Source organism: Pseudoliparis swirei, chromosome 12 (genome assembly GCF_029220125.1).
Source record: "Pseudoliparis swirei isolate HS2019 ecotype Mariana Trench chromosome 12, NWPU_hadal_v1, whole genome shotgun sequence".
Taxonomy (NCBI): Eukaryota; Metazoa; Chordata; class Actinopteri; order Perciformes; family Liparidae; genus Pseudoliparis; species Pseudoliparis swirei.
Genome location: NC_079399.1, coordinates 20182419 through 20195084, shown reverse-complemented (window position 1 = coordinate 20195084; position 12666 = coordinate 20182419). Strand labels below are relative to the sequence as shown.

The following is a 12666-nucleotide window of genomic DNA, read 5'->3' as shown; positions in this document are numbered from 1 at the left end:
CGACAGTAATTCCTCCAGCTTTCCCTTTTTGCTTTCCGAATGGTTCCCCGTACTCTTGCCTGCGCTTGTTTGTACTGGATCAGATTCTGGAAGTTATGTGTTCTTTTTAGGGCTGTCAGCGTTAACGCGTTAATCTATGCGATTAATTTGGCCACGTTAACGCACTAAAATATTTTAACGCAATTAACGCAACTTTGTTTACTTCCGGTGTTCATTGTAGTTTTTACACTCAAACCGAGTGTCAAACCGCGGCAGTGTGGTTTAACACTGTTTCCGTTTTTAAAACAATTATTTCTCCGCGAAAATAAGGAGCATAAATCAGTTTAAACTCGTGGATGAATCAGTCGGGTTTCCTCCTGCTCCTCCTTCCTCCCGTCTCCCCCTCTGATACACAGAGGAACCGAGGGGCGACGTGTCGGGTGACGCGGCGCGGAAAGAACTCGTCACACGAAACCTTCACCGTGATTTGTCAATCTGTTTGTCTGTCAACATTTTGGGGAAAAAACAACCAATGAACACTCAGTAAATCACAAAGGACCTCCCACCTCACAGGTAAGGCTCTATAGCAACCTGTCAGTCAGAGAGCAGAGAAGACGGCAACAGGACAACTGAGCCTCATTGAATAGAGCTGAGATTGTTCTGGAATGTTTGATGTAGAACACGTGGGTATGTGTCATATGCAAACGCCTTTAAAAGGTGAATTTTTTTTGTTTTGTAAAATGTATAAAATGAGCCCAGCCTCCAGAGGGTTAACGTGACATATTTGAATGTCAGTCAGTTACCAAGGCCACTGGTTCTGCTGTTCAATGTTAAAGATGACAGGACCAATGGGGTCTCAATATACTTCTTTTTTTTTTACTAATCTGATGTTTCACTGAAGAAACAATTTATCATCCACAATATTAAATATAGGTAGGAGCCTCTTTGAAAACACAGCTCTGTGTGAAGTTTGGTCTTTAAAAAGAATGACCTTTTTACTTTTAATTGCGATTAATGAATTTCAAAATGTGCGATTAATTAGTTAATTTTTTGTAATCGATTGACAGCCCTAGTTCTTTTTAATAGCTTAAGAGCTTTGTTTCTTTCTTTCACTACTCTCCCACATTCCTCTGTCCACCAGGGGACCCCCTTTCTTTTCATCCTTCCTTTACTTTTAGCTATTGCTTGTTTTGCTGCTTCCAGTATTGTAAATGTCATTTTTTATATCAACCTCGTCGACATCTTCATTTAAGTCTATTTTATCCATTTCTTGCTCGCATATATATTTGAAATAAACACCCACTTCCCTATCAACTCTCCCTGTTCCTGACTCCTTTGTAATGCTATTTTACACTTTATTGGAAAATGATCACTGCCCACTGATGTGTCCTCTTCTACCTCCCACTTGCATATCCCTGCTAAACTCCTCGATACAATGGTTAAGTCTCGCGCCGACATGTTCCCTGTGTGCACATCTAGTCCCTCTGCCATCGTTTAAACAAACCAAATTGTGTTCCTCTAGTAACTCTTCCATTACCTCCCCATTGAGATCTGTTCTTCCACCCCTTACTATGTGCATTAAAAAAATTAAAATACCACCACCACCTTGCCACCACCCCTTCCTTTTTATTATTCAATTCAATTTTTACAGGATTAAAAAAATGTACACTATGACCTCCTCTCCCCCCCTTCCCTCCCCACAGTTACATAATTCCCATAATGTACTTAAAAAATCTCCACATACCACCACCCTTGTTGCCACCTATCCTTCAATTTATTCTACCTCTAATTTTTACAGGGATTATAAAAATGTACAACTATGACCTCTCCTTCCCTTGCCCAGATCTCCACAGTTACATAGATAGATAGATATATACTTTATTAATCCCGCAGCAACACACAAGAAAAAAAAAAAAAAAAAAACACAAATATAAGGAGGGTTAGGGTGATCTGGCAAGAGGCTGTGAGCCTGCAGGAATGTTTCTCTCCCTTCTCCTTCTCAGCGGGCAGGAGAGCGGAGGAGAACGATCTCCGAAAGCCCTGTAGGAGGTGGTGGTTGGTGGGAGGGTTTCTGGTTGTGGACACCAGTTTGTTTCAACAACACTCCTCCTCTCCACCACCTGTTCCAGGTGCTCCAGCTGCAGCCGATGGGATGAGAGCCAGCTTCCAACCGAGTTGGTTTGCTGGAAGGCCACCTGTTCGCTGCTCCCCCAGCAGACAATGGCAAAGTGCAGCACACTGGGCCACAAGCCGACGGGTAGAAGTACTCCAGCATCATCTGCACACGTTGAAGGAAGGATTCCTCCAGGAAAAAGTCGACTCATCCCCTTCTTGTACACAGCGTTGATGTTGGCCTTCCAGTTCAGTCGGCTGTCGATGGAGACGCCCAGGTACTTGTACTCCTCCACCATGTCCACGTCCACTCCCAGGACACTCAGAGGTGTAGGAGCTGTCGCCTTCCTCCTGAAGTCCACCACCATCTCTCATATTCGAGCTCGGTCCCTATCTTCACCTCTCTAAATGTGACGTCTTCACTAATAAATGTGGCACATCCTCCTCCTTGACCACCCTCCCTATCACACCTAACACACGCATATCCAGCTAGTCTGAAGTCCAAATTTGGTTTTAACCATGTTTCCTGTATGCATATGACATCTGGCTTACTATAGGAATATTCCCAACATATTTTTTGAATTCTTGTCCATTTGCCAACAAACTCCGAGCATTCAATTTCAATTCAGTTTATTTGTATAGCCCAATTTCACAAATTACAAATTTGTCTCGGAGTGCTTTACAATCTGTACACATAAACATCCCTGCCCCAAAACCTCACATCGGATCAGGAAAAACTCCCAAATAACTTTTCAGGGGGAAAAAAAGGGAAGAAACCTTCAGGAGAGCAACAGAGGAGGATCCCTCTCCAGGATGGACAGGTGCAATATATGTCATGTGTACAATTCCATTTTAGAATTAACATGATTCTTTGGTTAACTGCCCCTGTTTTTGAAGCTCTTCCTGTACCGCCATCCCAGTTATTCCGTGAATATTTCAGTATCTTGCTGCACTTTTTACTATTATTTCAATTTTCTCAGATCTCCCTTTTGCCTGGAATGTGCAGTTAACCACTTCTGCCATGAAAAACACAAAGTGCTCCTTATTTACTGCCATTATATTCTCATCTCCCCTTTGACTCTTAGTCGATAGTTGTTCACTTGGCTGTTGAGCCGGTTCCTTCCTGACTACATCTCCCCCCCTCTTTCCCTCTGAGCCCTCTTTGCTGCTTCTGCATACGATATATTCGTTTTCACTTTCAGCTGCTGCACTACCACTGCCTTCTTTCTCACTTCACACCCACCATAGGCCACACTGTGTGCACCTCCGCAATTTGCACATTTGAGCTCTGTCCCAGCCTCACATTTCCCATAGTCATGTTCCCCTCCACATTCTCCACATCTTTGCTTCCCTTTACACGCTGCCGCAATATGGCCATACTTTTGGCATTTGAAACACCTCAAAGGTGGTGGGAAATATGCTCTTACTCTATACCTTAAATACCCCACCGTAACTGAGTCAGGCAACACCCTTTCTTCAAAATCTAGCTGCACTGACAAACTGTCCACCCTTTCTCCACCTCGTCTTGCCTGCAGACTTTTAATCCCAATAACTTTACCTCCTTTCATACTTACTCTCAGTTCCTCCACGTTCTCTTCCATTGGGATACCGTATATCACGCCTCTAACAAAGGGCCCATCATTCAGCTTCTTCACGCTCTCAACCACTATATTGCACACTTTTTTCAGCTTCATTGCTTTCCCTCTCTGCCCCTCGTCCTTACACTGGATCAACAATCCGCCATCAGCCAGCACCTTCGCCATCACAATCTCGCCAACTTTCTCCTTCAATCCACGAGTCAGCGCCACCGGGCTTATTTTCCTAATGTCATTTCCGTCATTGAATCGCACAATTATTTTGAACCCCTCCTTCTCTGCAATCTTCTCCCTCATCCTCCTGATTTTCTCTCTCCCGTCCCCACTACTACCAGATCTACTGCTACGACTCCTGGCTCGTTTCTTATTGCCCACTTCATTCCAGTTATTATAATCCATATCCTCACTCCCACCCTCTCCATCACTATCGCCTCCCATCCTTAGTCCAGTCACAGGTCAGTGTATGTACACTCCGCTGAAACTAATCCTCCAAACTTTCTGTCGTTAGTCACGCTTACTAGCTTCGCACCACTCCGGAAAAAAGCCTCGCCCCTTTGCCTGCCCAAAGAGCCTGACGAGTTGCTAACGTTCTCTGATATGCACTGTCAACTGTGATACCTTATATAGACAGGTGTGTGCCTTTCTCAATCATGTCCAATCAACTGAATTTAGCACAGGTGGACTCCAATCAAACATCTCAAGGATGATCAGTGGAAACAGGATGCACCTGAGCTACATGTTGAGTGTCATGGCAAAGGCTGTGAATAAATATGTACATGTTATGTTTTCGTTCTTTATTTTTAACAAATTTGCAAAAAACAGTTTTCACTTTGTCATGATGGGTTTTTGTGTGTAGAATGTTGAGGAAAATAATTAATTTAATCCATTTTGGAATAAGGCTGTAACATAACAAAATGTGGAAAAAGTGAAGCGCTGTGAATACTTTCCGGATGCACTGTGTGTATATATATATATATATATATATATATATATATATATATATATATATATATAGGCTCACTTGGTCCCTAAACACATCACACCTGGTGAAGAAGGCCCAGCAGAGGCTCTTCCTCCTGAGGAAGCTAAAGCAAGCTGGCCTGCCCCCTGAACTTCTGGGTAACTTCTACAGGAGTGTAATAGAAAGCATCCTCTGCCAGTGCGGTGCTCCAGCTGCACAGCAGCGAACAGGAGGGACCTGGCCCGGGTGGTTCGGACTGCACAGAGGATTGGGGGAGTTCCCCTCCCCCTGACCTGGACACAGTGTGTGCTGGCCACCTCCAGAAGAAAGATATCACACACCCGGGGCACTCTCTGTTTGTTCCTCTGCCATCAGGAAGAAAATTCAGGACTAGACCTGGACTAACAGGCTGGGGAACAGCTTTTTTTCCCAGAGCGGTTTCCTCCATCACCCCCACACCCAGCTAGCACCGAACAGTGCTGCTGCGGGGGAACCAAAATACCCTTTTACATGACACCCGTGTTCACTTTTAAGTCACTGATGCCTGTGATTTACGTTTTATTTATTCTTATGTATCTGTTTTTATTTTTAAATGACAAATGTCCCGTCTTAAATGTTTGTTTACATGTGTTTACTGTTGCTGCTGTACTGAATGAACTTCCTTTCGTTGTATGTTTTTTTAAATTTTTACAATGACAATAAACTTCCTTACCTCACCTTCACGTATTCATGTGGTTAACCTGTCGTTCTCCTCTTTCTCCACCAGGTGGCGCAGTCTGCCTCTGTCTGAGGCCAGACGAGCTGACCGAGCTGCATTCATTCACTTTTTTATATTTTTTTATGAATAATTTAATCATGCACAAACTTAAAAATAACAAAACAAAGTTATTTTGCATATTTTATTGCATTGCTTCTGGTGTATTTGAGTTGAATGGTAACAGCACTCCGAGGGCAGTGGAACATACTTGTTGGGGGAGTCTCGTGAGGTTATGGTGGCGTTGTGTCCTGCGGCATCTCTCCTGTCTCCGCTTACATTGTCTTTTATACGTTGCCCCTATTTTTTTTAAGCGTCCCTCGTCACGCGCTGTAAACCGTGCGCTTCCTCCTCCGCGGCTTTGAGCGCGCCGCCGCCGCCGCTCTCCATCTTCCCTCTGCCGTTGAGGATGCGATGAGCCCCAAACACCACCAGCAAGATGAACAACACAGTGCACACTATGATCCCCGCGAGACCCCACGCCGACACCCCCGAGCGCCGCCTCGTTGGAGGGGGCGCGCCGGATGTCGTGGGGTCGCTCGGGGTCGTGCCCTCTCCGGAGCCCTCCGACCCTCCGTCCGCGCCCCCCTCGGTTTGGACGCAAGTGATCTGTCCGACTAAAGTGTATCCCGGATAGCACGAGCACTCGTAGCTGCCGAACGTGTTTTCGCAACCCTGATCGCAGTATCCGAAGGAGCACTCGTCCATGTCTATGCAGACCACCTGCGTCTCCCCCGACGCCACGTACCCGTCGGGGCAGTAGCACTCGTAGCGGTTGTTTGGGTCGCACTCGGCGACGCACTCCTCCTTCCCGCAGTGGAGCACACACTTATTCGAGGACTTCGGGTCCCCTTTGTATCCGTCATAACAAGAGCATTCGTAGCTGCCGGGCATGTTGGCGCACATGTGCTCGCACGGAGCGGACACGCACTCGTCCTCGTCGACGCACAGGCCGCCGCGCGCCGTGTATCCATCCTCGCAGACGCACTGGAAGCCGCCGACGCTGTTGACGCACATGAAGTTGTCCCCGGGACACTGCCGCTTGTCGCTGCAGTCGTTGATGTCCACGCACGACCGGCCGTCCTGCGCCAGCTTAAAGCCGTGGTCGCACAGGCACGCGTGCAGGGAGTCTCCGTCCCTGAAGCAGGCGTGCGCGCAGCGCAGGGCCGCGCACGGGTCGTCCGCGTCCGTCACCTCGCAGGTGACTTTGTTCTTTGGGTCGACGGTCTGGCCCGGCGGGCACACGCAGACGGGCTCGTGTTTGGGGTTCACCGCGCACCTGTACTCACACCCGCCCTCGTGTATCTCGCAGCTCCAGGGTGCCTGCAGCCACTGCTCCGTGAAGCAGACGTATTTGGTCTCGGCCGGCATTCGGACGGCGATGCTCCCAGGGGGCAAATGAAGTACATCCTCGGCAACGGACCCCATGGGGGTCCTGTAGGTGACGGACTCGCCCGCTGCGACCGCAAGACCGTCGCACGGTTCACTGAAGCTGTATTCACAGAGGAACCCGGCCAAGTGTTCGTCACACGGTTCGGGGATCCATTGGAACTCGTCTTCTTGGGAAACCGAGACGCAGCGCGGAGACGAACAGCTGCTGGCAAGACCCGGCGGCCAGTTGAAGAAGTCGCTTTCGCTCTCCCCGGTCACCCACTGGAAACCCCTCAGCTCAGCAGAAGAGTCCGGGCAGCCGGCCGCCAGATGTAGACCGACCCAGTACCGCCCCGTCAAGTTCCCCAACAGGATGAAGAGAATGTCGTGGGAGACAGACGAGTGCACGGTCATCAAATGTCCTCCCTGGTCTCTACATCGGTCCTGCGCGGTAATAAAATCGCTTGCGTGGTGGTACACAGTGAAGCACTGGGTCTCGATGCAGTACCCGTTACTCGGCTCTATCCCGTCGGTTTGTCCCACCAGGAAAGTCAACAAGAAAACAAATAGTCCCGTTAGGTTCCCCATGTTTGAACGTCGCTGCTCCCGTTTATATTCTCGCGCGTCCCGGCACTGTATAGGTTTGTTTGTTTGAGAAAACATATCGCTCATATTTATAGCCCTCCGACTCCATGTTTAGGGCCCCGGCGGAGAAAGGAAGTGGCTTTTAATCAGCCCTCTGTGCGTCTCACTGCCCCCTCCCCCGCCCTTCCTTCCAAAAAAACTTTCTCCTGTGCACGGCGGACCACATCCCCAAATTACGCACGACTTTTACGCACATACGCTGCGAAGCTGCGCGCGGGCACGCAAGTGGAGGTGGGGGCTTCTACCCAACGCCCCCCTATTTGCAGTCGCCACTCAACACCACTCATGTGAACGAGTCGTTTATTTAGTCTCGTGGTTAAAACGCCGACAGTTGGTGTGTGACTAATGTGTTTTCTATGTTCTTTGTGTATAGCTCTTTTATGTAATGTTTGTAAAGTGTCTGAAAACTTTGAAAAGTGCTATATATATATGATTATTATTATAATTATAATTATTATAGTTCCAAAACAGTTTTACTTGTTTTGGACCATTTTCTGTCTATGTAGCTCATAACGAGGCAGAATAAGGAAAAATACGAATCTTATGTGTTGATTTTCATCTCAAAAATTAGGTCAGCAGTGAAATTCATCAAAACTGAATTATTTAGTGTTGTTGTTGCAAACACCCGATTAAATAAGATGAAAAAGAAGAAAAAAACATACAAAAATGCATCTATTATTTGAGTGTTTTTCTCCTCCAGTATTTATTCCTCGTATCTCGTATTAATGCGATTATGATGATTCTGTTAATCCGTTGCACCAAATCCTCGTTGCCTCAAAGGAATTGGGCATCATGCTTATGAATACACGATTAGAGTACCCTACATATTATATATAATGAAACCTTTTGTGAATAACACACCAACATTTAGTGTTCAGAACCTTATTTATCATTCAATTATACAAAAATATTCACAGATTAAAATCTCCAGACGTCTATCATACAGTAAAGGTCCCATGTGACTGTCAGTGCTCAGCATCATGAGAGAATATGGTAACATGTCATTCAGTGGAGTTCTAATGTTCTCAGTGTTCGACAGAAGGAACCACGAGCCCTCAGGACCCGGAGAGTCACAGTTGGACGTCCAGGTGGAGCACAGAGCATGAAGCACCGCTATCTGGAAGAATAAGCAAACTAACCTCTTGGACATTTCACTTTTGTCATTTGTGGGTGATGTTAAAAAAATACTATAGTCATCAGAAACTGTCTCCACAGCAACCCAAAGCACAGAGTGGTCAAGGACATCAGAGAGCGTCCATAAATCATTTAAATTCAGTTTCATTTAGCTCAATATCACAAATTATAAATTTGCCTTAGGGGGCTTTACAATCTGTGCACATACAACATCCCTGACCTTTGACCTCACATCGGATCAGGAAGAAAAAAAACATGAGAAAGAACCCTTTGACGGGAAAAGGGAAGAACCCTTTAGTAGAGCAACAGAGGATGGACAGAAGCAATAGATGTCATGTGACCAGATGGACAGCATTACAGAGTAACAACACATTAAATGAATCATAATGTAAAACTAACTTATTAAAATTAAAAACATCAGTCAAATGCACAAAAAACAGCACACAGTAGAAAAATAATGTATATTTGACCCCCCAAAAAGCTAATTTAATCACTAATAGTTGACAGTGTTTTTACATCTTACAGAAAGACAAAGACCAGAACGACAGTAGACATTGTAACCAATATGTGGAATGTTATATAACTTGCGATACGCAAAAGTGTGCAAAACAAGGATGACGAGCAATGGTTTCCTTTCTCTTTTTGTCAAATAAAGAACGTAACTACAGTGCAGCATAAGTGTGTTAGCGGACGGCATCAAACCGAGCCGATTCTGTTCTTGTCTTAAACATGAAAGGCTTGCATCTGTAATTAGAAAACGTGACCATACTAGCTGTTTAGTACCATGTAACAGCCTCTCATTTGTTTTTATAGGTCCAAAATAAACTGCACTATTGGAAGAACAAAAAGCTAAATGGTCGATAAATTAACAACAATTCAATATTGAAAAAAAATTACATATTCAGAAAACGAGTCAAAAATCGAGGACTTTACACCTGGGAAAGTCAACGTGCACTTTTACAAAACGACAGGAGGCCAAATTCAAACCAACAGGAATACTCTTTGGCAGATAAAAGAAATAAATATTAAAAGGCCCCAACTTCTCTCTTTGAAACTCTTTATTTTCAAATTAGTTGACTTTATAACTTAATATACGTTATAACGCGTCATATTGTTTAGATAATTATATACTTATTGTATAAATAAGTATAAAAAAGCATGGAAGATATAAAATAACTATTGTATTTTATATAATGTATGCTTTTTTTAAAGGAATTATGGAACTCTGGCACCATATTTTGTTATTAAAAAGTAGAAAAATATAAATTCCCATTTTGAAACAATTAATGTTCTTATAGTGAATTGGACAATGGTTGACGGGCACGTGCTCCACGATGCGATTGAAGGCCCCAAACGCTCCAAAACTGTGCATGTGACAATGGGAGAAAACAACATGAAAAAGCAGCATACTAGTGTATAGTAAATATAAATATAAATATATATAAAATTGTACAAACAGTATTTATGAGTCGCGTTTGAACGGTTTGTCCAGGGACAACCTCTTGTACGTCTCCGAGGTCACCTGCTGCAGGTAGAAGATGTCGATGTCCCGGTGTTTGATGGACGTGAGCTCGAATCTGCCGCAACGCTTGGCCGCGTTTCGGACCAGGAAGTACAGCAGCACCGCGCACAGCATCACGAACACGCCGATGCCCAGGACGCTTCCGGTCTTCACGTAATAGGGCACCGCGGCCGGTAGAGCGCTTGCCGGGGTGGGGTGCTCCCGGGGAGGTGGCGGTGGACTGGAGCCTGACCCGTTATCATCCTCGTTCTCTTCTTCTTCTGCGATGCACATGTCCCCATCGCGCAGCTTGAACCCCACGTCGCACGAACACCGGTAACCCCCGAACAGGTTCTCACACTTTTGGTGGCACTGCCCCATGTCGCACTCATCGATGTCGGTGCAAAATGGCCCGCCCTCTCTGATGTCTTTGATGTAGCCGACTGGGCAGAAACACGAGGCCTGGTTGTTCCAGTCGCACCTGGCCGGACAGTCCTTCTCGGCGCAGATGAGCTCGCACTTGGTGGGGTCGTGGGCCGCCACCCTGAACCCCTTCCGGCACACGCACTGGTAAACCCCGTGGAACTTCTCGCACAGCATGTGCTCACACATCTGGCATATCGTGACGTTGACGCACGCGCCGTCCTCCTCCACAAAGTCGTCCCCGCACGTGCACCTGAACCCTTCCCGGGTGTTCTCGCACTCCTCGCCCTCGCCCGTGCACCGGTTCTCCTCGCAGGCACCCGTAGTGCAGGAGATGTTGTTGGGGTGGAGGACTTCCCCCGGGGGGCAGGCGCAGGTGTTTGCCGCGGCGGTGCAGGTGTGCTGGCAGCCGCCCCCCAGCACCTCACAGCTCCAGGGTGCTGGCATCCAACCCCTGGATACACACACGTGCTTTGATTCCAGATAAATTCCGCCGACCTTCATCGTTACCGCGATGGTCCCCGGTGGAAACGTTTCCGAATTGTCCAACCTAAAGTCCATGGGGGCGGTGTAGGTCACCTGTGCGCCTGCGCCGGTCAGTACGCCAACGCACGGCTCCTCGAAAGTGTACTGGCACAGGAATGCCTTCAGGGTCCCTCCGCACGGCACCCGCTGCAGCTTGACTTTGCCCCCAGTCGACAAGGAGATGGACGGGCAGCTTTGGTCCTCTGCCGCCGTGTCGTTGCTGGGCAGCTGCACCCAGTAACTCCCGCTGACGGTCACTATTTCGTCGACGGTTTCCCAGCTTAAAGTGTACAACTGTCCGCCGGAGTCTTGGCAGCTTTTCTGCGCGCCTGGAAAGGTCTCGGGCTCCAGGAAAAACGCTAAACACTGATTCCCGGCGCAATGTGCGCGCTGGGACCGGACCGTTTCCTCCAGCCCGCAGAGGACGGCCACACACATGAGCAGCGCTGGAGTTGAGGGAATCATGGTGGCAATGTTAGAAAAGCCGCCTGCGGTGCTGTGGACCTCCGAGTTCGACGATCTGAAGCGGATTCAACGACTGGAGGCTGAGCAAAGTCTCCATTTATAACAGCTCCCTCACACTCGGTCCGGCTGCTTTTTTTTTTTTGTCAGACCAGGCGAGGAAGGAAGTTCCGTTCAGGCCAGCAGCTAAAGCCCCGGTCTGATTGCTCAAGCCTCCCCTCCCCCCGGACCAAAAGCCTTATCTCAAAGAGACCGTCTCATCAAAATACACACGCGCGCACACGCATTCCGTTAGAGCGCACGCGCCTGCGCACTCGTGTACGTAAACTTTTAATTTGAGGTCAATGAACAATATCCCATAACCCTCTCCTATTAGTGTTCCAGATTTAGATGATATTCCGGGTCTCGAGGGGAGAGAAAAAACGCCCCACCCCATACGTGATTTTTTTTTTCTTAACTTCTTTTTGTCCTGATAAAGTTAATAGTCTGTTAAAAATATATACATCATCGCAATATATATATATATGTATATATATGTATATATAATATATATGCATATTACGAATATTTATATATATAAATATATATATATAATATATATTATATATATACATATATAATATATATATATTATATATGTATATATATAAATATATATATTATATATAATAGATATATTATATATATATATAAATATTCGTAATATGCTCTAAATATATTAATTAATAATATATATATTATATATAATATATATATATTATATATGTATATATATATATTCTATATATTTATATATATAAATATTCGTAATATGCTCTAAATATATTAATTAATAATTTGACATGCCATAATTCATATTTATCAGTGTTGAGAAGGGAAATCCAGTTTATCATCAGTGTCACTTCATACCGTGACCCTCATATTTCATAACTATGCTGGATAAGTAGTTGTTGGGAACCAGGAGGTCAAAGGATGTTGGTTATTAAAGTCAACATCTCAAAGAAAAATTGAGGGAAAAGATGATTCAAATGACATTCCATCCACAAAGTAACCAAAAGCTTGTACTGTGAGGATTAAATGTAAGGCTTAAGATATTTCAGATTGGGAAATGTTGCACTTTTTAGTCCACTACTTTACAGATAATGATTACATCCGATAACTGCTGAATCAAATTACAAAAAAAGTTGATGTTGTCTTAATCTAA

At 45.6% G+C, this 12666-nt stretch overlaps 2 protein-coding genes across 2 annotated transcripts; both read right to left on the bottom strand.

Moving 5' to 3' along the window:
• Positions 1–5532: 5532 nt before the first annotated feature.
• thbd (thrombomodulin) lies at positions 5533–7692 on the bottom strand. Its single transcript, XM_056428316.1, has one exon. The coding sequence runs from the start codon at positions 7442–7444 to the stop codon at positions 5711–5713; it is 1734 nt and encodes a 577-aa protein (XP_056284291.1). The 5' UTR covers positions 7445–7692; the 3' UTR covers positions 5533–5710.
• Positions 7693–8283: 591 nt separating this feature from the next.
• On the bottom strand, positions 8284–11630 carry LOC130202545 (thrombomodulin-like). Its single transcript, XM_056428186.1, has 2 exons — positions 10009–11630; positions 8284–9915 (listed from the first exon to the last, which is right to left on the bottom strand). Exon 1 carries the CDS (start codon positions 11463–11465, stop codon positions 10014–10016), a length of 1452 nt encoding a protein of 483 aa, XP_056284161.1. The 5' UTR covers positions 11466–11630; the 3' UTR covers positions 8284–9915; positions 10009–10013.
• Positions 11631–12666: the final 1036 nt, after the last annotated feature.

What these genes read in the sequence shown, in the direction of transcription:
- thbd (XM_056428316.1), bottom strand. Translation starts at nt 7,444, where the DNA reads ATGAGCGATATGTTTTCTCAAACAAACAAACCTATACAGTGCCGGGAC.
- LOC130202545 (XM_056428186.1), bottom strand. Translation starts at nt 11,465, where the DNA reads ATGATTCCCTCAACTCCAGCGCTGCTCATGTGTGTGGCCGTCCTCTGC.